A 25,979-nucleotide genomic window follows, 5' to 3' on the forward strand; every position below is an offset into this window, starting at 1 on the left:
GTGCAATTCTTTTGTTGTAAAGTTTATTTATTTATTTTGAGAGAGACAGTAGGGGAGGAGCAGAGAGAGAGAGGGAAAGAGAATCCCAAGCAGGCTCCACATTCAGCGCACAACCTGACGTGGGGCTTGAACCCACAAAACTGTGAGATCCTCACCTGAGCGGAAACCGAGAGCCGGATGCTTAACCGACTGAGCCCCCCGGGCGCCCCTCATCTGTGCAATTCTCACAGCATGCGAGGATGTCAGAATATCTCCCCGCAAGTTTACCAAAAGCCACGCCCATGCCTGCACACACTTCCAGCTGCCAGCACAGCTCTTCCTTCACGGGAGAGCCAGCCCTGCTGTGACTGCTGCTCTAGGCTGTGGCCCTGGCCCTTCTGTTCCCATGGCCTTCACCCTGCACCGATTACCTACACAGCGGCACAGGTGGCAGCAAATGACTGAGTGATCTTATACAACAAACACACGATACACTCAATGATATTATATGAGTTGTTCATGCAACCCATGAAGTTAAGTGCATGTTAAGTGCAATTAACACTGAGTTTCTATCAAGTCCTAAGCATGTGATAGGCTGTCTCAGATGATTTGTGTTTCTGGTTTTCACTGAATAAACCTGCACCTTTAATGTGCCCCAGGACAGAGGTCAGCAAACTTTTTCCGTCAAGAGCCAGACAGTAAACATTTTAGGCTTTGTGGGTCATGTGGTCCCAACTCCTCAACTCTGCTCTGACATCTCAAAAGCAGCCATAGATAATACATTACTGAACGAGCATAGCTGTTTACAAGAACAGGCCTTGGGCTGGATTTGCCCTACGGGCCATAGTTTGCCTACCACTGCCCTAGCAGAATTAATCAGATGGAGGTTTTAAAAATTAACACAACACTGTGTTTCTAGCCGTTATGGCTATTCAGTAAGCAGTAAGACGGTTACACGTTAGGGATTTCCGGAAGACTACAGACCAGACCCACACCTTAATATTCCCTCACCCTATAACCAACGGCCCACATCAGAGCCTGGCAAGGGACAGGTACACCACCAACGCGTGGCCACCGCTGCAAGGCCGGCTTGCTCATGTTTGCAGGCATACAGGATGCTTGGCGCTCTCAGCCCAGTGGAGAGTTTAGTGCCGTTGTTTGTTTAGTTTCCACGATGCCCAAAAACCCACCACCATTCCAAAGCAGAAGCAAGAGAGAATGGGCACAAAGGGCGGCCTCGTACAGGCCAGAGAGGCATGTACAAGCCCAAGATCAGATCTTCCCTCCCAACCCCCATGCCTCCAAGGTCAGGCGCAGAATGGAAATGAGTGCAGTGGGCAGGGAGGGCAGAAAAGAGGGACAGGAAGGGACGGAGGTGCCTCTGGAGAGACGGCAGCTGCTACTGGGCTCCAGCGGACAGCACCGCACAGCAACACCAACATGCAGTTGCCCCATCTTGTGCTTTTTCAAAGGAGACAGAAACTCAGATCTTCACGTCAATCAGTTGGCACCTAATTTTACAGCAGTGTTTCAGCCAACTCTGCCTGAACCAAACACAACACGCCTAGGGCCCAGATCTGCTACAAATCTTCTGTTCTGAGATACACATTAAACCTTTATATCCACCCACGAGATGTGCGCTGGTGACCCCTTCCTAACGGATAAAGGAACGGAGCTTTGGAGACATCGATCCCTTGTCCCAGGAAGAATGCCCCAATGCTGGACCCCAACACCCAGGCCTTCCAGCCTCCACAAGACCAGGCTAACCTCGGGCAGCCCAGCTTGCATGCAGGCAAAGGGACTCCACAAAGGGCCACTAAAGACAAACCAACCTCCCAGTGGCCAGCTCAACTGTCACCTTCTGTGAGAAACCTCCCTGCCCCGGCACAATTCACTGCTCTCTACAGGGCGTCCCCACGACCCTCCAGCCACACCACACCCCTGGTATAATCGCCACCACAGAAAGGATTATGGGAATCAGAAATCTCCTGACCCTATGCTTGACTGTGAGCCTTCTCACTCAGGGGGTGAGCCAGCGTCAATACGCCCCCACTCATGGAAGGAGCTCAACAGTGGTCGAGTCAGGGCTCTGGGGTTAGGTTCTGTGGCTCCCCAAGTGGCTGCTTTAAATGGAGAAGACACAGCGAGCCAGGACACGGCAGCAGCCCCACGCGGGGGTAACGGGTGGAGTGAAGCAGCCGTTGTGTCTGCTCAGCGTTTGCGCACGAAGGGATAAAATAGACTCCATTCTTCCCCAAAGTCCAGGCGCTAGTTCCCTGTACTGTGGGGTAAAGTGGCACAGCTGGGCCAGGACAAAAGGACAGAGTGTCCGTCACCACACAATGGAAAGGGGCAGGCTCTGCTTCAAGGCAGAGAGATGGCCTCAGGCCATCCAAGCGGCCTTGTGATGTCTAAGACCAAAGACTAAGTCAACAGCATATTCATCAACAGGCAAAGAATTCACTCTAGAGCAGGGCTCAGCAAACATCTTCCATAAAGAACAGATGGTGAATATTTTAGGCTTTGCAAGCCATAAGGTCTCTCTGTCACGGCCACTCAATTCTGCCACCGGACAGCGAAAGCAGTTGTTATCGAGAGTCAATGAACGGATGTGCTTGTGTTCCAATAAAACTTTATTAACGTTAACACAGGTGCCCGGCACAGTTTGCCAATCTCTGCTTACAAAAAAAACACTATAATGGCACTGTGCAAGCACTCTGAAGGGAAAATGAATCTTCCCTCATGGCTGGAGAAATGCAAATTATAAACCTACCAAATTAGCTGCCACATGTTGCCATTATATAACTACTCAATTCACCAAGGAACACCGAGGATGCAATTCTCCACTGCCGGTAAAGTGTGGGGAAGCAGGCACACACAGCACTCACTGCCAACAATGTATCGCGGCAGTAGGTTCTGAAAAGCAAGGGGGAAGTCCACACACAAAGTTAACAAAACATCCAAATACCTTCCTGACACCCTGGAAACTAAGCTAAAGAGGAGGAAGAGGGGAAATGAGAAAAGGAAGAAGTGACTATTTCACCAGTTCCTCTATGCTCCAAATACTAAGGAACTACGGGTCCATCGCTTGCTTTAACCTGCATCTTCTGATGAGGGAATTAAGAGTCAGAGAAGTTCCAGAACATGCTCACGTCCTTCCACAGGGAGTTCAATCCAGGACTGAGTCCCAACTTTATCCCACGAGGCCACAGTAACAGCCCAACCACAACATCAGGGGCACTCAGACTCCTCCCCGGGGTATTCTGGAATGGGGGTCAGCAAACACCAAATCCAGCTGCTGCCTGTTCTTCTAAATAAAGTTTTATTGGAACACAGCCACATCCTTTCGTTTATTGATTGCCTCTGCTGCTTTTATACTCCAACAGGGATGAGTAGTTGGGATGGAGACCAGATGGCCCACAAAGCAGAAAATATTTATTATCTGGGTCTTTACAGAAAACGCTTGCCAATTCTATCCTTGAACATCATAAATGGAATTTACTCTCTTTTCCTACAATGGTACATCCATTTGGTGGAACGTTATGCAGCCTTTTTAAATAACGGTGACAGGAAGACACATGGATTAATGCTATAATGTAAGTGGAAACACTAATTCAGATGTAGACTCAAGGCAATTATGTAAAATGCATATGCACTGAGCAGAGACAGAAGTGCAATAACTAAAAATCTACATATCCTAATGTTCTTGGAAGGTATGTCTATAGGGATATTCCATGAATTCACAATCATCTTTAAAGTCATTTGGGGTTTTTTGCTTTTTTATTTTTTATGTATTTATTTTTTAAGGTGAGGGAGAAAAGAGCAGATCCTAAAACATGCAGACAGGCAAGGAAAAATAAAATGCGATGGACACGGTTCCCTCCAAGTAAAGCCTGGAGGGAGCACAGCCCAGCAGGGCGCTGCAGGGACTACAGAGAAAGCACCAGAGCCAGACCCCTGGAGGGCTCCCAGACAGGCAAGCAGAAGTCAAGGCCCAGGAAGAGTCCCCACTCCCCCTAAGGCTTCCAACTGCTACCGCCCACGCCCCAAACTGATGTTCCGCCACCCTCCCCACCTCAGTGAGAGGCAAGGCTTACCCCCCCTTCAGCTGCTCAGGAGCAAAACTCAGGAGCAACCCTTCCCCTCCCTCAGGTCTCTGCCCACAACCCACCTTCCTCACAGCCCTCTCCCGTCAGTCCCTCCTCTATCCAGACAACAAGCAGTCAGATGCCACCCTCGGGCTCTGGACTGGGCGTGCGACCCAGACCCGGCCAACAAGAGCCACAGTGATGGGTTCCAGGATGACCACATAGCCTGCCAGACTGCTGTGAGTCAGCCCCAAGACTTCTGTGGGAGCAACTGGGAAAGAGGCCCACCCTCTGCTTGGGTGTTGCTACACGGTAGGCTGTGACCCGAGAGCTGCGGGCAGGCATCTTGCCTCCATGGGGTAGACAGAGGCTGCTGGAGGAGAAGCCAACCAAGAGGAAAGTGGAGTTTCGAAACGGACAGAAAGGTCGTCCTGATGATGCTCTCAGCACCAGAATGCAACTGGGCCTGAGGACAGTCCTATCCCTAGACCTCTCCATTGCAAGATGTTTTAAACTCCAACTTTTCCCAGATCAACTTCTGCCACAGGCAACTGAGGAGTCCTGGCTGACACGTCCGTTACTCCCACAAAACCTTTTAGCCCATTCATTCCATGTGCTTCTACAGACACCAACAGTGCAGCCCTCTGCTAAGTGACGGATGAAGCATCAAACTGTCATTCGGTAAATGTCTGCTGAAATGTTGAACCCTGAATTTCCGGCCAGGCTCTGTGGCCACTCGAGCCCTCACGCCTTCCAGCAGCATTTCAAGCTACTGCAACCACTTCGAAAGCAGGAGCAATCAAGAACTATCCACATTGCCATGTTACAGCTACTTCAGGGAAATCATCCTAAGGACAGATCAATCAAAAGGAAAGAAAACTGCCTTGAACAAAAACGTTCACTGCGTCATTATTTATAATAAGAACCAAAAAAAGAAAGAAAAAGGAAAATAAGCTAAGTTTCCAAAAGTAGAATCAAATATTATGGTTTAAAAATTACGCTACATGTGGGGCACCTGGATGGCTTGGTCAGTTGAGCAGCCGACTTCAGCTCAGGTCATGATCTCGCAGTTTGTGAGTTCAAGTCCGGCGTCCGGCCCTGCACTGACAGCTCAGAGCCTGGAGCCTGCTTCAGATACTGACAGCTCAGAGCCTGGAGCCTGCTTCAGATTCTGTGTCTCTCTCTCTCTCTCTCTCTCTCTCTCTCTCTCTCTCTCTGCCTTTCCCCTGTTCACGCTCTCTCTCTCTCTCAAAAATAAATTTAAAAAAACATGTTTTTAAAAAATTATACTACAAGCAGGTAGATGGACTGATGGATTATGAAGCCTATAAAAGTGATCAATACAAAGATCATGTAGCAATGTGGCAAAGCTTTACCCAAAAATGTTAAGGGTAAAGCAAAATGCAAATTTCTACAGTAGTGGTAAAATTACTTCAGCTCTTATCAGTGTTTCTCAACCCTTTATTCATTACCTTCCCCCTTCAGATCTCGCTCAGACATTTTTTTAATCACCCCTCCATGAAATTTCAATACCGCAAATACATTGTATATCTGTTTACGTACTGCATACATATCTGTGTTTTCCACATAACATTAAAATTTCTTTCTCTCTCGAGAACCACTTTTCCCCCCCACTGAGACAAGATGGCACCGGGATGGAAGGCGCTTTATCCTTTATCTAGAATCATGTTTACATTTGCCAGAATTCAGAGAAGGCCACAGGTTCTTAGATTTTAGTTCCCATATTTTAAGAGCTCCAAGAACTTGATTTCCTATTGGTTACAACAAGGAAGCAGGAGAGGCGATGTCAATGGGTTTTAGTCCATTGCCACTTACTAGCACAGGACGTGGTCAAATATTTGCTGACGGTAGAACACTTACTTCTTGCAATCTGCCATAACAGATCAACCCAATGCCTTCATTAGAGGGGAAAAAAGTTGATATCATCACTTTTTCTTTGAATGAAAACCACACACATTCTTTTTTTCCATTCACTCGCTTCAGCTGATTCTTCATCCCAAACACAAGCTACTGCTGAAAATAACCCAGTCAATGCCAAAGAGAAAACCATGAGCCTCAACATTCCAGAAAAACAAGATAAAGCTGCCAAAATGTACATAAACATCAGGCAAGAAACAGCAGCAAATGACCCACTAAGCCCCAAACTCGGACATATGTGACCTCTCTAGGTTTAGCTTTCCCCACCCTTGAAACGGGGTTTTTAGTGTCTTCACTAACTTAAAGATCCTTGACAGACTAATTACTGATGGAAATGAGCATCAAGGTCCTTCAAACAGTCTTACAAAAAAAAAAAAAGCTTGAGAATCATGACTTTCTGGTCCTTCAAGTTGTACTTTCTAAATAAGAGCAGAAGAATTATCTGGCAATCATAACTCCTTAGCTCGCACAGGCGGGTCATCAAGTAAGTATTCCTACCTACTGGATTCTTTAAAGAGAAACAAATAAATCATGACCAGCTATTAACCTCCGACAACCACCCACAGGTAGCAGGCATCCTTCCTACTGGCTATGTTACCTCTACACACATATACGAATCCACAAACATTGTTTCATATACATGGTTTAATGTGCATCAAGGTATATATTTTAGTATATTTCTGCACTCTGCTTCTTTTTAGAGAAAGTTAATGTTGAGATACAGCCACAGTGGTATGTATAAATCCATTTTATTCCTTTTAACATCTTTGAGGTTTTCCATCATGTGACCATACCACATATATGTCTCATCTACCCTGTTAATGGTCATCAGGGTTGTTCGGCCTCACGACACCCATTTATCTTGTGTATGCATTACCTAGGCATTCCACTTCCTGGTTATTTGCACTTAATGCATTTGGCCTTGAAACCAGGTGACCTCTGACTCAAACGTTTTCAACTACAAAATACAGAAGACTCTAATTGCCAATTTACAGGAAACACAAGAGAGTGAGAAACATGTCAAACCACACCAAAAGGATGCAATCAGCAAAATCCCACAAAGACATGAACTATTTCCTTCATCAAAAATTGCAAGGGGTAAAAACAGACGGATGAAAGGGCAACCTATTAGTTTAAAAAAAAAAAAAAGATAAAAAAAAATTTTAATGTTTATTTATTTTTGAGAGAGAGAGAGAGAGAGACAGAGAGAGACAGAGCAGGAGTAGGGGAGGGGCAGAGAGAGATGCAGACACAGAATCCAAAGCAAGGTCCAGGCTGTGAACTGTCAGCACAGAGCCCAACACGGGGCTTGAACTCACCAACTGTGAGATCGTGACCTGAGCTAAAGTCAGATGCTTAACCGACTGAGCCACCCAGGCACCCCTAAAAAAAAGATTTTTTTGCTTCAAAGGACAATATCAAGAAAGTTAAAACACAAACACACACACACACAAAATGGGAGACATTTTTATAAATAATACATCTAAGGGACTTGTACCCAGAAACTATACAGAATTCTTACGGGTCAACAATAAAAACAACCCAATTTAGGGGCGCCTGGGTGGCTCTGTCGGTTAGGCGTCCGACTTCGGCTCAGGTCATGATCTCACCGTCTGTGAGTTCGAGCCCCGCATCGGGCTCTGTGCTGAGGGCTCAGAGCCTGGAGCCGGCTTCAGATTCTGTATCTCCCTCTCTCTCTGCCCCTCCCCTGTTCATGCTCTGTCTCGCTCTGTCTCAAAAATAAATAAACATTTAAAAAAAAAAAAAAACAAACCCAATTTAAAAATGGACAAAGGAATCTGAGCAGACATTTCTCGAAAGAAGATACAAACAGCCAATAAGCTCATGAAAATATGCTCAACATCACTGATCATTAGGGAAATGCAAATCAAAACCACAAAAAGGCACCGCTTCACACCCACTCAGAATGGCTATAATCAAAAGGCTGTTGGCAAAGGTGTGAAGAGACCAGAACCTTCATGCAGCGCTAGTGGGAATGGAAAATGGTGCAGCCGCTTTGGAAAACTGTCTGACCGTTCCTCAGACAGGGCCAGCAATTCTACTCTTAGATATCGACCCGAGAGAAATGAAGATATGCTCACACAAAAACTTGTACATGAATGTTCACAGCAGCATTATTCCTAAAGGGGCCAAAAAGTGGAAACAAGTCAAATGTCCATCAGCTGAAGACTGGCTAAACAAAACAGAGAACAATGAGACGTTATTCAAACACAAAATGGAATGAACCTGAGTTGCATGCTACACTATGGCAAAGTTTAGAAGGATACTTTTAGTGAAAACAGCCAGACACAAAAGGCTACATATTGTATGACTCAATCTATATGAAATGTTGGCAATAGGTAAATCCACAGGTAGAGTAGATGAGTGGTTGCTTGGGGCTAAGGGGAGGGAGAATGAGGAACCACAGTTAAGAGGTACAGCGTTTCTTTCTGGACTGATGAAAATGTTCTAAATCCGATTATGCTGATGCAGGCACAACTCTGTGAATATACCAAACACTAAAAAGACAGCAATTAAACTAAAAAAGAGAGAGAGAGATTTGAAGACTTAAAAAACACAACAATCTGCATTGTTTAAACCTTGTTTAGATCCTGAGTCTTAAAAAAAAAAAAAAAAAAAAACTCTAAAATTATAAGGCAATCATGGAAATTTGAATCTTGAATATCTGCTGTTAATGAATTACTCCTAATTTCTTACAGGTATGATAATGAAATTGAGCTATATATATTTTTTTTTAAAAGAGTCCCAATATGTTAGAGATACACATTAAAATATTAACAGATGAAAGGATCCGGTCAGTGTCTGGGATTTGCTTCAAAATAAACTGGGGACAGAAGTAAGAAATAGATAGGTACAAAGGGGAAGTGATCATGAGATGGTAAGTGCTCATTAGACTATTCTCTCCACGTTAGAGATGTTTGAAATTTCCTATTAAAAAAAAAAAAAAGGACAGAGGGAAGAGAAGACATACTTCCATGCAACATTATTTTATGGTGCCCAATCATCAACCCCAAGGGTGAGAAAACCTTGTTTTAACTGTATTCTCAAGAAACGTGAAGGGGGGCAGGGCACCTGGGTGGCTCAGTTGGTTAAGGGACCTACTTTGGCTCAGGTCACCATCTCACAGTTCATGGGTTCAAGCCCCGCATTGGGCTCTGTGCTGACAGCTCAGAGCCTGGAGCCTCCTTCGGATTGTGTCTCGCTTTGTCTCTCCCCCGCTCGTGCTCTGTCTCTCCCTCTCTCTCTCAAAAATAAACATTAAAAAAAATTAAAAAATAAAAAAAAAAGAAACGTGAAGGGGTAATTGGAGAACGGGGGTCAAAAGTTACAGAAGTCCGGTTATAAGATATGTAAGCATTAGAGATGTCAAGTACAACATGTCAACACAGCTGTACGATATCTAGGAAAAGAGCTAAGACAGGAAATCCTAAGAGCTCTAATCGCAAAGAGAAAAATGTCCTTATTTTCTTATTGTATCCAAAGAAGATGGATGTTAGCTGAACCCATCAAGGTAATCATTTCACGATAAATGGCAATCACGCTGCTCGCCCTAAACTTACAGTGATGTATGTCAATTATTTGCCAATAAAACTAGGGGAAAGAAAAAAATTGAAAATACCTCGGACTTCCCTTCTACCCTCAGCAACCATTTTTTCTGCCTCAACTACAATCTTTCCAAAAGAAGGCTGTCATCCATCCTGAACACTTCTTCCTTAAAAAGCCATCTGTTGGTTTCCTTTTGAAATGATTTTTTTTTTAATAAATTTTAAAACGTCCTTATCTTTGGTATTAAGTTGGCTTTTGACGGCTACATTGATCAAGTTCCCTTGGCTTGTCAATTTCACTGGCACCTGGGATCAAGGCCGGAGAATGGTCCAGAATTTGACGCACAGTCTCCTTGGTTATATTAAAAGCAAGAGGTTTTCAAGGCGTACTTAGCCCCAGCCCTTGTCTCAGAGCTGGGTCAGAAAATCACCCCACCTGAACCTCGGCTGGGTCCTTACCTCCACAACAACCACACTAAGTTCCCATCTACACACCACACGAAGCACAGTACCAATAACCCGGTAGAGTTCTTTAGTCATCGCAACACGACTAGGTGACAGGTACTATTATCTACCCCCATTTTGCTGGGACTTCCAGAATGGTCAAATCACACAGCTTTTTATAGCAGAGTCAGGATTTGAACTCAGGCTGTCTAGCTCCATCCAGGGCCCGCACTTACACCAGGGTGTATTATCTCCTGGGTGGAAACCAGCTCATCACATCTTTGCTGCAGGATCACTAACATTCAGGGGCCAGAAACTTTAATTAGGCCAAAAATTATTTGCTCTGACAACAGAAGCGGTCTATCTCCCAGGAAACCCCCTTCCCAGCTCCCTCACCAGGACCAACAATTTCACACATCTTGCTCTGAAAGGCAAAACAAAAGGCGCATGTCTTGTTAAAAAAAAAAAAAAAAAAAAAAAAAAAAAAAAAAAAAGTGACCCATGGAGATAACTCGAAGGTTAAAAACTAAGAGACACACATCCTCACCTCTTTGCCCCCACCCCCCAAACTCTAGAAATGCCTGGGTGAAAGGCTAGGGCTACGGGCGGGGGGGGGGGGGGGGGGGGACACTTCAGAGGCAATCCCACAGTTCAAAGGAAAACAGGCAGGGAGAGGGTAGGCGGATCCTCCTAAGAAAATGCAGATCCCAGTCAGGGCGGGCTGAGAGGCTTCCCGGAGTCACTCTGAACGTCCACCACCACCCAGGAATGACTTAGCACCAAAACACCGACAGACCGCTTCAGAGAAGGGCTGAGAACACGCGTCCAAGTCTAGGGACTAAACTTCAGAAACACCGAGGACGAGCTGTCCACACCCACCTCCCTCCCACTCCCGGCCTCCCCACCAAAACCACACCCCTCCCTGCGGGCGGGAGGGGGGTGGGCTGGGACCTGCGACGCGTTGGTCCCCAGATGGGTTCGGTGTGGAACCAGAAGGGAAGGGGGTGCAGGACAGGGCCAAGGAGACCTCAAAGGAGGTAGGAAAAGAAGTGAAAGGGGCGGGAGTATGAAACAAATAATAATAATAATAATAACCAAAATGTAAGAAGCAAGGGTCAGTAGGGAAACTGAGCGAGTAACTGGGAACCACTGGGGACTGGGACAGCAAAGCACCGGGGCACAGGGCGCAAGGGAATGGGAGGCGCGGGGAAGACAAAGAGGCTGGAGCACTCACAGTCCTCTGGGGACCGACACCACGGGGGCTCGGGGCTCAGGGGCCAGCAAGCTAAGAGTGTCTGGAGACGACACCCTCCCTGCCTGCCTGGAGACTGGAGGGACCGCACACACGGGGCCTGGGAAGCGGGAATGATGAGGGAGCAGAGGGCCCTGGAGCTGAAGCTGGGACTGGGGGCGTCCAGGAGTTAGGAGGGACTGAGACCCGGGGGACTGAGGACGGGGAGAGTGGTGACTGGGCACGGGGGTCGGAGCGCTGGGAGAGACTGGAGGTCTGGAGACAGGTGTCCGGGAGCGGGCTAAGTGGTGGACGGGAGGCTGGGGGCTGGGAGTGCCTGGGCTCGGGTCGCCAGAGAAGTGCAGGTGACCAGGGTCCAGCCCCCGGGCGTACACAGGGGTCTGCGAGCGACGGGACAGGGGTCGGCCGGCGGGCGGGCGGGACGCGGGGGCTCGGGGGCCGGAATGTGCAGCTGGAGCGGCGGGAGCCGGGGCGGCCCGGCCGGGTGACAGCGGCGAGGCCGCCACTCACCGCTCATGGTGCTGCTCCCGGGCCGGTGCCTGCGCCGCGCTGCCGCCGCTGCCGCCACTGCCGCCGCCGGGCTCCAGACAGGCCGGGAGACAGCGCGCCGCCCCGCCCGCCCGCCCCGCCCCGGAAGTGGAGCACCGCCGCCGCGGACCCGCCCACTGACCCGGAAGGTAAACAGGGGAGCCGGCGGGGCTGTGGGGCGGCGGGGGCCCGGGCGGGTCGGAGGCGCCTACAGGGCCACGCGGTGGTGCGAGAGCAACGGGGCGTGCCCGACCGCGGCGGGCCGGAACCGGACGCTTCTCTCCTGGGCCCACAGCCCCGTTGGGAGACCGTGACCAGGCCACGAGCAATGGGCCAACACCTTTCCAGAGAGTAATAGGAGCTGAGAAGGGAAATAAAAAAGGGGAATGGGCCAAAGCGTGGGAACGGGGGAGGCGGACCGTTCTGGAGCGCGCCTCTAAGGAGACGACCTTTGAGCCCAGACCGGGATGATGGCTGGGAGACGGCCGGGGAAGATGGCGCAGGAAAAATGTTCCAGAAGGAACGGCAAACGCCAAGGCCCTGACTTGACGGGTTGACTGGAGCCAGAGGGTGAGTGAGAAGAGAGTGTTCAAAGAGAGGAGATAGGAGAACTGGGTGGAGGGCCTTGAGGGCCGTGCTGAGGGGCCTGGACTCTTCTGTGTTCTGTGTAGCTCTTACGTAGGTAAGGGAACTAGAAGGATTGCAAGAATTGAAGCAGAAGAGTGACACGATCTGAATTAGGTGCTAAGACGATCGCTCTTCCTGGATTGAGAATGAATTTTAGTGGGGCAGCCTGGAAAGAAGGCAGCTGGTTAGGGAGCCATTTCAGTCAGTTGCCCAGCGAGAAATAATATGCCTGGGGCTACGGTGGTGGCACTGGAGATGAAGGCGTATGAATGATGTGCCAACACGTGCGCATAATATAAAGCCCAGGTTACTGCCCATTTTACAGATTGGGGAGAAAGGACCCAGAAAGGTTAAAAGGGCATTTTTCCTCTTTGTCCTGCCCTCAACTGGGAGTAACAAAATGTATTTTACATCACAACCCAGTACACGCATGCGTGGTTAAAGGAGACGTTTTAACAGTTCTGTAGGTAGTGTATTCTCTCCTGTTTTTCTTTCTTTCTTTCTTTTTCTTTCTTTCTTTCTCTTTCTTTCTTTCTTTCTTTCTCTTTCTTTCTTTCTTTCATGCTGAGACCGTTGATTGATCCACTGATAAATCTTGACCCACAGTTAAGAACCCTGAATTGAGGGACCAGACCCCACAGGGAAATGGAGCCAGAATTCCAGCCCAGTTCTGTGTGATGCACAGCCGGCTGGTCTTCCTACTACACTGCCTCTCAACACAAAACCTCTGGCCCCTGGGAATTGATCTTTTGGGTTCAACAGAGGTCAAGGGCTCTTTGGAGAAGGTTGTCGGGCAGCATTATTTATGATAGTGGGGGACACCTGGGTGGCTCAGTCCGGTAAGCATCCGACTCTTGGTTTCAGATCAGGTCATGATCTCACAGTTGCATAAGTTCGAGCCCCGTATCGGGATCTGCACTGACATTGCAGAGCCTGCTTGGGATTCATTCTCTCTCTCTCCCTCTCTTTCTCCCTCCCTCCCTCCCTCCTTCCCCTGTTCACACTCTGTCTCTCTCAAAAATAAACAAATAAACTTAAAAAAGTAATAATATGATAGCGGAAGAGGGAAAAGCACCGAAGCCCAGCTACAGAAGAGCTAAGCAGATCATGGCCCACTTCACAAGAAATCTCTTGGAGTAGTTGAAAATGCTAATTATAAAGTCGGAAACCCAGAGAAAAGCCAATGATAATACATTAAGTAAGGAAAAGCCCACGCAAATTAGTCTGTATGCCAGATTACAAACATGCAAAATACGGCTATGTGTAGGGACTGAGAGAACGTAAAGATGAAAATACTTAAAAAAAAAAAAAAAAAAACACCAGACAAGAGGAGAGAGGGAAATAAGCCATAGGAGACTGTTAAGGATAGAGAACAAACTGAGGGTTGATGGGAGAGAAGTGGGTGGGGGCTGGGTATTATGGAGGGCACGTATGATGAGCACTGAGTTGTTTGTAAGTGATGAATCACTGAATTCTACTCCTGATACCAATATTGCACTGTATGTTAACTACCTGGAATTTAAATAAAAATTTAAAGGAAAAAGAAGGGCACCTGGGTGGCTGAGTCGGTGAAGCATCCAACTTGATTTCGGCTCAGGGCACTGTCACATGATTTGTGAGATTGAGCCCTGTGCCGGGCTCCCTGCTTGGGATTCTCTCTCTCTTCTCCCTCTCTCTCATTCTCTCTCTCTCTCTCCCCGAAAATAAACTTGTTATTCTGAAGAGTCTGTGTGTCTAGATCTACCCCCTGCACACCCCCACCCCTAATTAGGTCCACCTGCCTCTGGAACCTTCAGTAAGGCAAGGCACACCTGCTTCATGGAGCTGTTGTGAGCCTAACTTGTTAGACCCCCTCGTAGCACTCTGTGCCTTTTCTTCTTGGCACTTGACACAGGGTAAGTCATTGACGTTGCAGTCTGTGCTTTTTGTGTTCTGCCTCCACTCACCCCCTTTAAATACTGTGATTCCTCTTTTCCGAGATTTTAGCCCGGTCCTCAAAGACCAAGAATCAAAAGCTTAAAGTCTACAACTCTTCTTGGACTTGAAAAACTACTTGCTGAAGAGATTGTACTGGGGGGGAGGGGAGAAGGAAAAGGGTCTGTGAGAAGCTAGGAGCCCTGTTCTGTATATTAAACGGGAACGTATGCCTGCTCTCAGAGATACTACAACTCAAAGGGACTAATCATTACAGCAGCATAACTGACTCAAAATATTATGAACCAGGTAACTTTCATGGAAAAAATATATGTACACGTGTGTATACAACTGGGTGTGTCAGTGTGTTTTCATTCAATCCTTAAGACAATCTTATAAGGAGATACTATTATTCCCATTTTACAGATGGGGAAACTGAGGCATAAGTGTGTAAGTCACTTTCTCACAGTCACCCAACATTTATAACTTCTAGCAACAGAGCCAGGATTCAAACCCAGGCAGTCTGGCTCCGAGAGCCAATGCCTTAACCACTGTACTGTATTGTCTCCCGTAGCCCTCAAGAGCCTAGAATGGAACCATTATGGGCCCCAAATGGAAGCCCATATCCCAAACCTGACACAAGTCACAATGCCCCAAGAGATCTATGCTCAGTGTACCAGTGAGCATCTTAATGATCAAAGTCAACATTACTTTGGCTCAGTCGGTTAAGCATCCGACTTCAGCTCAGGTCACGATCTCGCGGTATGTGAGTTTGAGCCCCGCGTCGGGCTCTGTGCTGACTGCTCAGAGCCTGGAGCCTGTTTCAGATTCTGTGTCTCCCTCTCTCTCTGACCCTCCCCCGTTCATGCTCTGTCTCTCCCTGTCTCAAAAATAAATAAACGTTAAAAAAAAATTCAAAGTCAACATTACCAGAAGGCATCACCTGTTGCATAACCTTTCCATAGCACCCCAGGACCTTTATACAACCCCAGGAGAGGAATGCTCCCCAGTAATGACTAAAATTGTAGCCCAAAAAGATTTCGGGGAATTCGAATGGACTTAAACTGATGTGAAGAGAAAAGAGAAAAAGATCGGGATGCCTGGGTTTAAATCCTGGCTCTGCCATTTACTGGTTATGTTAAGTTGTTCTGACTTAACATCTGTAAAACGTTTTTGCCATCATCTATGACGTGGAGATAATAATCATCCACATACTTTGTGATTTGCTGTGTGCATTAAATGAGTTAGTACAGGTAAAGCATATAGAACATTCCTGACACATTAGGCTAGATTTTAGTTATAATTATTACTACCTGCATTCGGGTTCTGAAAGTGATACCTACTATACCTTTGTCACAGTTTGCAGTTCCACATTTATTTATACAATTATAATAATGCCTGATGTCTCCATTAAGCTGGAAGCTTACAAGGTCAGGAACCTTGCACTCCTGCCTCGCGCACTGAATTACTGTGGTTGACTCTAGGCTCCTCCTACCTACAGGAGTACATAGAACAACCTTGCTTCCCTTTAATAATAAAGAGAAAATTCCAATCTGGCCTTAAATGTATGCGTGCAGGTCTAGGAGAGAAGGTGGCTACCAGAGAAATGTGTGACTATACGATTTACACACTGCAGGGCTTTTTTTCAGTGAGTCAAGAATTTAATCATGAAACCAAGGAAATTTACGCAGTTAGGCTCCCAACAATGAAGTAGGGAAGTATAGCCAACATAACGATTTGCTGGAATTACAGGACCAAAAAAGCTCTATCGGCAACCGACACATACAATCATCCTAAAGAGATGGGATACGTCGCCCTTCTGCCTTCTGACAAAAGATGCTCAAAGCAGCTCGATACCAGGCGACATGGTCAATTATCTGGTAAAAATGGATCTTTCCATCTCTGTGATGCTAGCTACCAGGCTATTGCAGTAGTCATTTGTTTTCGTGGTGACGAGAATGGTTGCACCTTCCTCCATAGCCGGGAGCGGAAAGGAATGGTCAGAATCGACCTTGGATTTGTTCTTGACACAGTCTTCACAGGTACATTCTTCGACTGTGTACTCCAGGCCCCTCGAGAGGAGTACTTTCGTTCCAGTCCTGCTCTCACGGCTCTCGTGTTGGTCAGCCTCTGCCTCGTTCCGGAGAGCCGATCCTGGTGATGCGGAAACAGAACCGTTAACCTGAACTCCCCAGGTGGTTGACAGGTGGGTCACGACAGTCTCAGCAACACACATTAGGGCTCAAAGCAATGCAGACAGGTCTGCAAAACAAGTGAGTATGTTTGCACCAGAAGTCACGAACCGACGGGCCACAGTGGGTTTGGAGACAGAGTCTGTTTAGGCCACACAGTGTTTTCAAGTGTTTGCTTACATGTTCTGGTGGCCCACGTTTAGAAATCAAGAGATGTTTTTTACAAGGGGGGTGCCAGATGGCTGAGTCGGTTGAGTGTCCAAATTCGGCTCAGGCTATGATCTTACGGTTTGTGGGTTCGAGCCCCGCGTCGGGCTCTGTGCTGACAGCTTAGAGCCTGGAGCCTGCTTCTGATTCTCTGTCTCCCTCTCTCTCTCTGCCCCTCCCCCGCTCATGTCCTCTCTCTCCCCGCCTCTCTCTCTCCCCCACTCCCCGCCTCTCTCTCTTCCTCCCCCCCAACAATAAGTAAACATTAAAACCGTTTTTAATAAATAAATAATTTCTAAAAGAGTTTAAAAAATTCCAGAGGTGTCACATGCAAATCTAGGTGATTGGTCTCTTTAAAACAACAACAACAATAAAACGTGGCAACTTGGAGCTAACATTCCTCCACGGAAACAAATGGCCAGAGTCAAGAGCACCAGTCTCCTTCAGAAGGGCATCCACGGCTGAAGTCTCCACCTGGCCCACTGCATTCACTGGGTACCCACTTGGCCCTTGGAGGCATTGAGGCCCCACTTGACACATGCAAGGTGACAAATTACCATATGTTCTAGCACACCAAACCCAGCCTTTGGGCCACACTTCAGAATTCAAAGTAAAGATGCTTCTCTTACAGAGCACTTGGTAGCATATCAAATTTTTTTATCATGAATCTTTCATGATCACGTAAGGTAGGAGTTTCTATTATGTCCCCATTTATATGCCTGTGAAGGCAAGTTTCACTACTTCTCCAAGCTGCCACAGAATAACTCCATCTCCCAAAATGTTCTACTTAAAGTCACTCCCCACCTGTCTCTCAGACCCCGGCGGGAAGGGGGGGAGGGGGGAAAATAAAAAATGAATAAATTATGTAAAACAGCCATCCAACTCTCTTCACTGCACTAGGAAGCAAATGAGGTGAGTGCTTTACAGATTATGGATGGAAAATAAGTGCATAAGCAAATAAGCCAATGGCTGCAAAGTGTTTGGGGATCAGATCACAGACAAAGGTGCTACAGAAATATTTTTTTCTTAAAAAGCCCTTAAGTAGAGCATTCATTTCTCTGAGGCCGCTTCTCTACCGCCTAATAAAGATAATAATCTTTGAAATGACTCCTCAAACAATCTAAGGACAACTGGTTATTATTCATTTCTAGCATCGTTTGGGCAGCAAAATGTTCACCCAAGCAAATAGCACTTAACATTTGTATTAAAAATATGGCCAGGGATCTTGCCAAATACATTTTTCCTGATGGTCGTCAACCTGGCTAGCAGTTTCTGCACATCCAGTCAAGGTGCGAACTTTGGCCAAAGAGCTGGATGTTTGCCAAGAAAACCTTAGTACTTCAAAAGAGTAATTACCAAGGGAAGAATGTGGGGGAAGGCTGACATTGTAGGGTACCTCCAAAGAAGATACAAACACCGAAAACGCCAAAAGTTCGTTTAACATAACTGTCCTCTAACACACTCAAAAGGACTCTAACCAAATGAAATACTCAACATGAAAAAAGGAGGAAGTGAAATTCACAATAGCCAGCTCTTGGAAATAGACTTCAAAGAGGGACCATCAAACCAACCTGTGTTTTTAAATGCGTCCTTTGATGGTTCAGAGCTCATCTTCCTTAGCAAGAACATCAACACGAAAACCGTCAAAGAAACTGTCAAGCTCAGGCCCAGACAGGTCCAGAGAATTGTATTTGTTCCTTTCACTGCATTAAAACAATATCAGAGAGATAATGAACTGACAACGGGATATCCACATCAAGCAAAGGTGATCTGTCGTCCAATCCCCCTAATTCATCAGCACGCATTTGTAGATTCTAAATAACACTTAATTAGAAGAGTCGGTAAAACCTCTGTTGCTAACGGTGCCGAATAAAACTGAGTTCGCTTCTGAATAATTACTTGGCTCCGCTTGGCAGTTAAACGCTCGCCTTGTTTCCTTGTACTTTTTGATTCAGAAGATCTCACCATCTTTCCTGTAACGTTTATTCTTTGAGTAAAGAGCCGACGTAGAGAAACTCCTTGACACGAATGAATTAATTGTTTAAGCGGAACTACTTACTTGCGCTGCAATATCGCTGACATGGTGAGGGAGGGGTATTAAGACATCGAAGGTGACAAGGTTTGCAAACGTTAAGCAACTTGTCAAAATATTCATTTTGGAAGCACGGCTGAGCCATCCGGAACTGGATCGCAAAAAGAAAGAAGCAAACCTCAGAACGAACAGCATGGAAGGACAAGTAAAATCTCGTCAAGGAGTCCGCAGCAAACGTTAACGACAGCAGCTAGGGTGTCGAGGGTGAAAAAGAACTTCACCACGATGACTTAGTTCTTGCGGGGGCTATCTCCCCGTACTGTGCTGAAGGATTTGAATACCAGCTCCAATTCCGGTTTCTAAGTTTGAGACCTAGGGGTGGGGTGAGAGGTAGAGTGGAAACACCAAGGACAAACCAGACCTGAAACAGAAACTGCTTATTTATAGAGGAAATGTCTATAAATAAGCCAGGTGACAGTTGCAAGACGCAGGCAAGCCTGAGGCGTCAGGCAGAAAGGTTTGAAAACCGTTTTGGGCCCATCTGTTGAAGAGCTGTGCTGTGTGATCGGCCCCAGGGAGATAGATGAGATGAGGTCTGTGCCCCTTAAGAACTTAAAATCTAACGGCGGGGTGGGGGGAATAGAAATCCACTCAACCACGGAGCGGAGTAAAAGCTGATGACCTGTGAAAAAGGGAAAGGGGAGTCAAGCTCGGCTACCACATTTCCGACCCATGAAGAATTCCAGAATTCCAACAGAAACAGGGACGTCTAGGCTAAAAGCGAAGTTGGGAAGAGGGTTGAGGGGAAGAAAAGTTTGGGGTATCAGGAGTAACGAGAGGGGTAGCGGTAACGTAGCCCACACAACGCTGTCGAAAACTTAGGAAATGCAAATGAGCAGACAGAAAAGTTATCCACAGTCCCAGCATCCAGAAAGAGTCAACGCGTTGATGTACCAGAGAGGTTGCAAACAGGCCTGCTGCCATGTCGTTGGATTGATCGCTGATATAAATCTTTCTGGAAGGGTTTCTGAAGATCGATCATAGATAGGGCGCATTTTCCTCTTAATCTAAATGCATTTGCATTTGCTTTTAGCCATACTGAGTAGGATACCCATGGAGAGATATCCGGAGAGGTCAGCCAGAAATTCAGGACTCGATTAAAATGCAAGAAAATGACAAACTCCAGATCCAGTACAGTAATTATCTCTGGGGTACAGGGAGGATACAAAAGAGACTCACATTTTTATTAAGCCGAGTGGTGGATACATTGATATCTGCTGTGGTATTCTTTTGTTGTATTATTTGTTATTCTTTTTTTTTTAATGTGTTTATTTTGAGAGAGACAGAGACAGAGCGAGTGGGGAAGGGGCAGAGAGAGAAGGAACAAGGGAGAGAATCCCAGGCAGGCTCCAAGCGGCCAGCGAAGTGCACCCCCCCCCCCACACCCCATGTGGAGCTCAAACCCACGAAACCGTGAGATCATGACCTGAGCTGAAACCAAGAGTCAGATGCTTAACCGACTGAGCCACCCAGGTACCCTTCTTCTTTGTTATTCTTGACACCTTTTCCTATTTTTTTAAATGGTACATAATAAATATTAAAATAGTGATAATAGGGGCACCTGGGTGGCTCAGTCGGTTAAGCGTCCGACTTCGGCTCAGGTCGTGATCTCACAGTTCTTGAGTTCGAGCCCCGCATCGGGCTCTGCACTGACAGCTCGGAGCCTGGTGCCCGCTTCAGATTCTGTGTTTCCCTCTCTCTCTGCCCCTCCCCGTCTCGCACTCTGTCTCTCTCTTTCTCTCAAAAATAAATAAACATTGGGGCGCCTGGGTGGCGCAGTCGGTTAAGCGTCCGACTTCAGCCAGGTCACGATCTCACGGTCCGTGAGTTCGAGCCCCGCGTCGGGCTCTGGGCTGACGGCTCGGAGCCTGGAGCCTGTTTCCAATTCTGTGTCTCCCTCTCTCTCTGCCCCTCCCCCGTTCATGCTCTGTCTCTCTCTGTCCCAAAAATAAATAAAAAACGTTGAAAAAAAAATTTTAAATAATAAAAAAAATAAATAAACATTAAAAAAATTAAAATAAATAAAAGAGCGATAATAACATAAAATGCAGGAATTAAGAACAACCCGTTTTTTTGTTTTTTTGTTTTTTTTAATGAAGGGTTGGAGCCTAAAAGAGAGCATGAATTCAGATACTGATCAAAACCCCATATTCCTGTGGGGTCCAGGCAGTGAGGTAAACACATGTGACTGCCTGGGTGGGCCAAGGACTGACCCAGAAGGTTCCATTCCATCCAGCTCCCGCCAGACAATAAGGCAGACAAAGGTCACAGGAACAGCACACACAGAGAAGCTAGGAGGACAAAGATCATCCGCCGTAGGAGCCAAGCAAGGAGACTTTCAGAACGGGACAGGCAGTGAGGTCAAATCCTACAGAAAAGCCGGAGCTGACACACCAAGGCACGAGGTCACCAGTGTCCTCTGAGGATATCCATGGGCAGAAGTCATATGGTAAGTCTTCAACGAGTGGGGAGAAAGGGAAGCAGTCAGTGTGGGCGATGCCTCGGGGCGACCAAAGCTGTGATAACTCTGGGGAAGAAAGGCACTGTTGTTTGTGACAGATGGGCTCGCTCAGGGGCCTGACATCAGGTGCAGAAGGATGTTCGCTGCCACATCATTCGTATTCACGAAAGCCTGTCCGTCGGTGGGGGCCTCACAGTGGAATACTACGCGGCCGTCCAAAAGAATGCGCTAGATGCGTTCTGATACGAACACTACATCACTGAGTGGAAAATCCAAGTTACCGAGCAGGTGTGTAATGTGTTCTGCTGACAGCAGGTGGACAGAGTAAAATAGAAGGTATCTAGAGGTATAGACACAAGATACGTCTGGAAAGATACCCAGAAAACTGATCGCAATTACTGGCAAGAGACAGGAAGTATAGGCTGGGAAAAAGACTTCGCTTTCGTTGAAAAATCGTTGGTACTGTTTGAATCATTCTTTTGGAAGAATCACTCTTTAAATAAGAATCGCTTTTTTAAAGGATGGTGTCTTAGTTCATTCAGGCCGCTCTGTGCAGAATACTACAGAACATAGTTCTGTTACGGAAAACAGAAATGCAGTTCTCACAGATTCAGCACCTGGTGAGAGCCCGCTTCCTGGACCTAGGGAGAATCCCAGAATTCGGGCAGAAATAGGGAAATCTAAGGGAAAAGCTAAACTGGCCACAATCCTCCAGCACGGGAGAAGCAAGAGATTTCGCTAGAGTCTCTTTTACACGGACACTAATCAGGGGTGCCTGGGTGGCTCAGTTGATTAAGCATCTGACTCTTGGTTTCGGCTCAGATCATGATCTCACAGTTGGTGAGTTCCAGCCCCGCATCGGGCTCTATGTTGGGCAGTGCAGAGCCTGCCTGGAATTCTGTCTCTCTCCCTCTCTCTCTCGGCCTGTCCCCCACTCTCTCTCTCTGTCTCAAAATAAATAAACTTACCCCACCTCCCAGTACCATCACATTAATGATTAGGTTTCAACATGAATGGGGGGCCGAGGGGAGGGGAGACACAAACATTCAGTCTGTAGAAGGAGGGGCTTTTGGAAGAGGAAAGAAGGTAGAGTAAAAGGCATGAACAGCCTGGACCAAGGGAAAAGGACTAAAGATTAAACATGTCAGATAGACCCCTGATGGGCAGCATCTGGGCCACCATGAGTCCTGAAAGCCAAAAGCACCAAGGGAAGCATCTCCCAGCCCCCACTGGGCTCCCACTGAGCAGGGAAGGCCTGCACAGGTTGTTCTTAACCACCTGCGAGCCTCTCGGCTTCGCTTCGAGAAGCCCAGGGACAGCTCCGCCAGCAGAGAGATCTGGCAGACCCTTCCTGGCGGGCCACCAAGCTTCTCCGATGTGCAGGCTGGGCTCCTGGGAACCAGGGCCAAGAGGCTCATCTTGCAACACGCCTTTGTCTTTAGAACATGTTCTCTCTCCCCGTCATTCCAAGCTTGAACAGAGAGAGCACCAAGGCAGTGGGTCAGCCCGGAAAGGGTTTTGATGAAAACCTGCTGAGACTCCCCAGGACACGCATCAGCCCCCCTCACTCCGCTTCCCCAAGGCTGCCGTGCAGTGTGTCCAGCTCTGCCTTTGATCCTGTGGGGGGAAGCCTGTGATCCTTCCAATAAACTCCCCTTGCGGCTTGGGTTCGCCAGAGTCAGTTTGGGTTGGCGGCTAGCAATCTAAAACTAAAAATGAAATCTTTAGCCACATTAACCAATTTTTAGCTGATCGCTCCACTCATGTCTGAAATGACAACAGACACAGACACAGGGCAAAGGCATGCCCTCTCCTTTGCTCCTCAAGAGGGGAGCGACTAGTTAATTCTGACATCTCGGGGTCAGTTGGTCCACCTGCAGGCAGGACAGGTAAGGAGATGGGGAAACAGAGCCTAGGAGGAAACAGAGATAAGTGTGCAAAAGAGGTTGGGAGATGTCATACTAGTCAGGACACAGTGAAATCACATAAAATCACATAAAAACTCAAAAAGGAATTTATCGGCGTCCAGCTGAGAAATCCAGAGGTAGAATCGGCTCTAGTAGCTAGATTTTTCTCTTAGTATCTGGTTTCTCTCTGTCACTTGGTTCAGCAATGCCATCTTCTGGGTCTTGCCTCAATTCTTGGACCCTCACCTCATGGTCACAAGAAAGCTGCAGCACCTCCAGACCTCACGCCTCCTATTCCTGCCAAACCCTCTCCAGGGTCATCTCATCTGCTTCTCTGTGAGTGGGGTTTTTTTTTTTTTAATGTTTAAAATGTTTAATATTTATTTTTGAGAGAGAGAGAGAGAGAGGAGAGAGAGAATCTCGAGCAGGCACTACGTTATCAGAACAGAGTCCGATATAGGGCTGAAACCCACCAACCGTGAAATCATGACCTGAGCCAAAACCAAGAGCTGGATGCTTAACCGACCGAGCCACCCAGGTGCCCTTGTTTCCATGGTTTTAAATGTGTTAACTTCCGAATCTACAAATGCAACAACTTTGCCCCTGAAATCCAGACCCATCTACTAACTGACTACTTGATATCTCTACTTCCAAGTATAAGACGCACCTCAAACTTTATTGAAGAGCATTTGGATTTGCGACAAGGGAGAGAGTGCACGCTGCCTTTACCAAACCTACCTGGTCACGGAATCCCTTTTTTCAAGGACCACCTATGAACATTTAGGAATATATGTTTCATGGAACACAATTTGAGAAAAATGAGTCCAGATTAGCTCCACGATTCCCCCCAGGTCTCAAAGACTGTGACGTAGGGACTTAGCGGACCAACATTTAAAATAAGGATTTTTTTAAAGTTTCACGATAGAGTTTGTTGATGTGGTAACATCACCAAAAGACTGGTGGGTCTGACCTCACTCTACACAGGAGGAAAATACAGAAAAACAAAACAGGAGGAAAACCAACCTCCCAAGTCAGCCCCAAGCTTCTGTGCTTCCTTACAGCTCTGAAAAAGCAGAGACGCTCCCTCAAACTTGAAAAGCCATTAGCACTCTCTGCAAGGAGAACGCCATCCAACCAGAAGATTCTTCTCCCTATATTATTAAACTATGATCAAGTTTTCACAGCAGAACACTTTGAACTTTAGCTCTTTTTTTTTTAACGCTTCTTTATTTTTGAGAGAGAGCGGGGGAGAGAGTGTGAGCAGGGGAGGGGCAGAGAGAGAGGGAGACGCAGAATCCGAGGCAGGCTCCGGGCTCTGACCTGTCAGCACAGAGCCCGACGCGGGGCTCGAACTCACGAGCCATGAGATCATGACTTGAGCCGAAGTTTGACGCTTAACCGACTGGGCCACCCAGGTGCCCCTTTAGCTCTCAACTTCAAACCAAAAGTACCCAATTTCTTCCAGGGACTTTAGTAGATTTTTCACTTGGAGAGAAAAATCTAAACCTGAATTAGGGTTCTCCAGAGAAACACAACCAACAGGATGTATGTGTGTGTGTATGTGGGTGTATAAACAAACATATACATAAATATATACACAGAGACAGAGAGACTTATTATATGAAATTGACTTACAATTAGTGAGGCTTCTAAGTTCTAAGATCTACAGCTGTCCAGCTAGAGACCCAGGAGAATCAACAGTGTTGGTGTAAATTCCAGTCCAAGAACTGGCAGGCTTGAAACCAAGAAAAGCCAAGAGAGATAGATAGATATTTCAAGGAATTGGCTTACACAGTTCGGGGGGCTGGCAAGTCCGAAATCCACAGGACAGGCGAGCAGGCTGAAAATTCACGAAAGACTCAAAGTCTTGAGTCAAAAATCCAGAGGCCAAGCCAGGCAGTCTGAAAACCCAAGCAGAGTTTCTAGGTTGCAGTGTTGAAGCCACATTCTTTCCTTGGGAAACTTCAGTCCTTGTGGTTAAGGCCTTCAACTGATTATATGAGGCCCACCCACATTATGGAGGGTGATCTGCTTCCGTCAAAGTGTGCTGATTTAAACGTTAGTCATACCTTAAAAACACCTTCACAGCAGGGCATCTGGGTGGCTCAGTCGATTAAGCATCTGACTTCCACTCAGGTTGTGATCTCACGGCTTGTGAGTTCAAGCCCCGCGTGGGGTTCTGTGCTGACAGCTCAAAGGCTGGAGCCTGCTTCAGATTCTGTGTCTCCCTCTCTCTCTGCTCCTCCCCCACACGCGCTCTGTCTCTCTCTCTCTCCCAAAAATAAATACACAAACTTAAAAAAAAAAAAACTACCCTCACAACAACACCTAGACTGTCACACTCTGGTGATCATTAGAGCTGTTACACAATATACTTCTTTCTTTTGAGTACAAGGCCAGACTGTACTTCCCATACCCCTGTTTGAAGTTACGCGTGCATGTGTAGCTTCCTTTGATTAAGGAAATGTAAACAGAAGAGACAGAGGCTGTGCTTGATTCATCACATGTCCTTCCCTCTGCACACAGAATGGCAAGGCCCCGATGGGCCCGAAATGTATTTGTAGGATCTCTAGCCACCAGGGTGATGGTATCTGGAGGTGGAGCCTTTGGGAAGTGGTTAAGTTTAGATGAAGTCTCGAGGAGGAGGCCCTCGTGATGGGATTAGTGCCACTAGAAGAAGAGATACCAGAGAACGTTCTCTCAAGCAATCTCACACCCCGGGAGGACGCAGTGAGAAGGCAGCCAGCTACAAGCCAGAAAGAGAGCTGTCACCAGAAGCCGAGT

At 47.0% G+C, this 25,979-nt stretch overlaps 2 protein-coding genes across 10 annotated transcripts in view; both read right to left on the reverse strand.

Moving 5' to 3' along the window:
* SNX29 (sorting nexin 29) overlaps window positions 1-11,833 on the reverse strand; it is a 500,159-nt gene extending 488,326 nt beyond the window's left edge. For all 9 annotated transcript variants that reach the window (XR_006198016.1, XM_042923016.1, XM_042923018.1 and 6 more), the window contains exon 1: window positions 11,778-11,833. Coding sequence is in view for 8 of the 9 variants with exons in the window: in XM_042923016.1 (XP_042778950.1) it covers window positions 11,778-11,784 (7 nt within the window). In the remaining variant the exon portion in view is untranslated. The remainder of the gene's footprint in view (window positions 1-11,777) is intronic.
* A 4,042-nt stretch (window positions 11,834-15,875) lies between these two features.
* On the reverse strand, window positions 15,876-19,089 carry TNFRSF17 (TNF receptor superfamily member 17). Its single transcript, XM_042921904.1, has 3 exons — window positions 18,795-19,089; window positions 18,307-18,438; window positions 15,876-16,490 (listed from the first exon to the last, which is right to left on the reverse strand). Exons 1-3 carry the CDS (start codon window positions 18,910-18,912, stop codon window positions 16,210-16,212), a joined length of 531 nt encoding a protein of 176 aa, XP_042777838.1. The 5' UTR covers window positions 18,913-19,089; the 3' UTR covers window positions 15,876-16,209.
* Window positions 19,090-25,979: the final 6,890 nt, after the last annotated feature.

The sequence above is a fragment of the Panthera leo genome, chromosome E3, assembly GCF_018350215.1.
Source record: "Panthera leo isolate Ple1 chromosome E3, P.leo_Ple1_pat1.1, whole genome shotgun sequence".
Lineage (NCBI taxonomy): Eukaryota > Metazoa > Chordata > Mammalia > Carnivora > Felidae > Panthera > Panthera leo.

What these genes read in the sequence shown, in the direction of transcription:
- TNFRSF17 (XM_042921904.1), bottom strand. Translation starts at nt 18,912, where the DNA reads ATGGCTCAGCCGTGCTTCCAAAATGAATATTTTGACAAGTTGCTTAAC. An exon ending in TCAGCGATATTGCAGCGCAA is followed by an intron (nt 18,439 to 18,794) that starts GTAAGTAGTTCC and finishes GTTTTAATGCAG; the next exon opens with TGAAAGGAACAAATACAATT. An exon ending in GGACGCATTTAAAAACACAG is followed by an intron (nt 16,491 to 18,306) that starts GTTGGTTTGATG and finishes CCGCATCACCAG; the next exon opens with GATCGGCTCTCCGGAACGAG.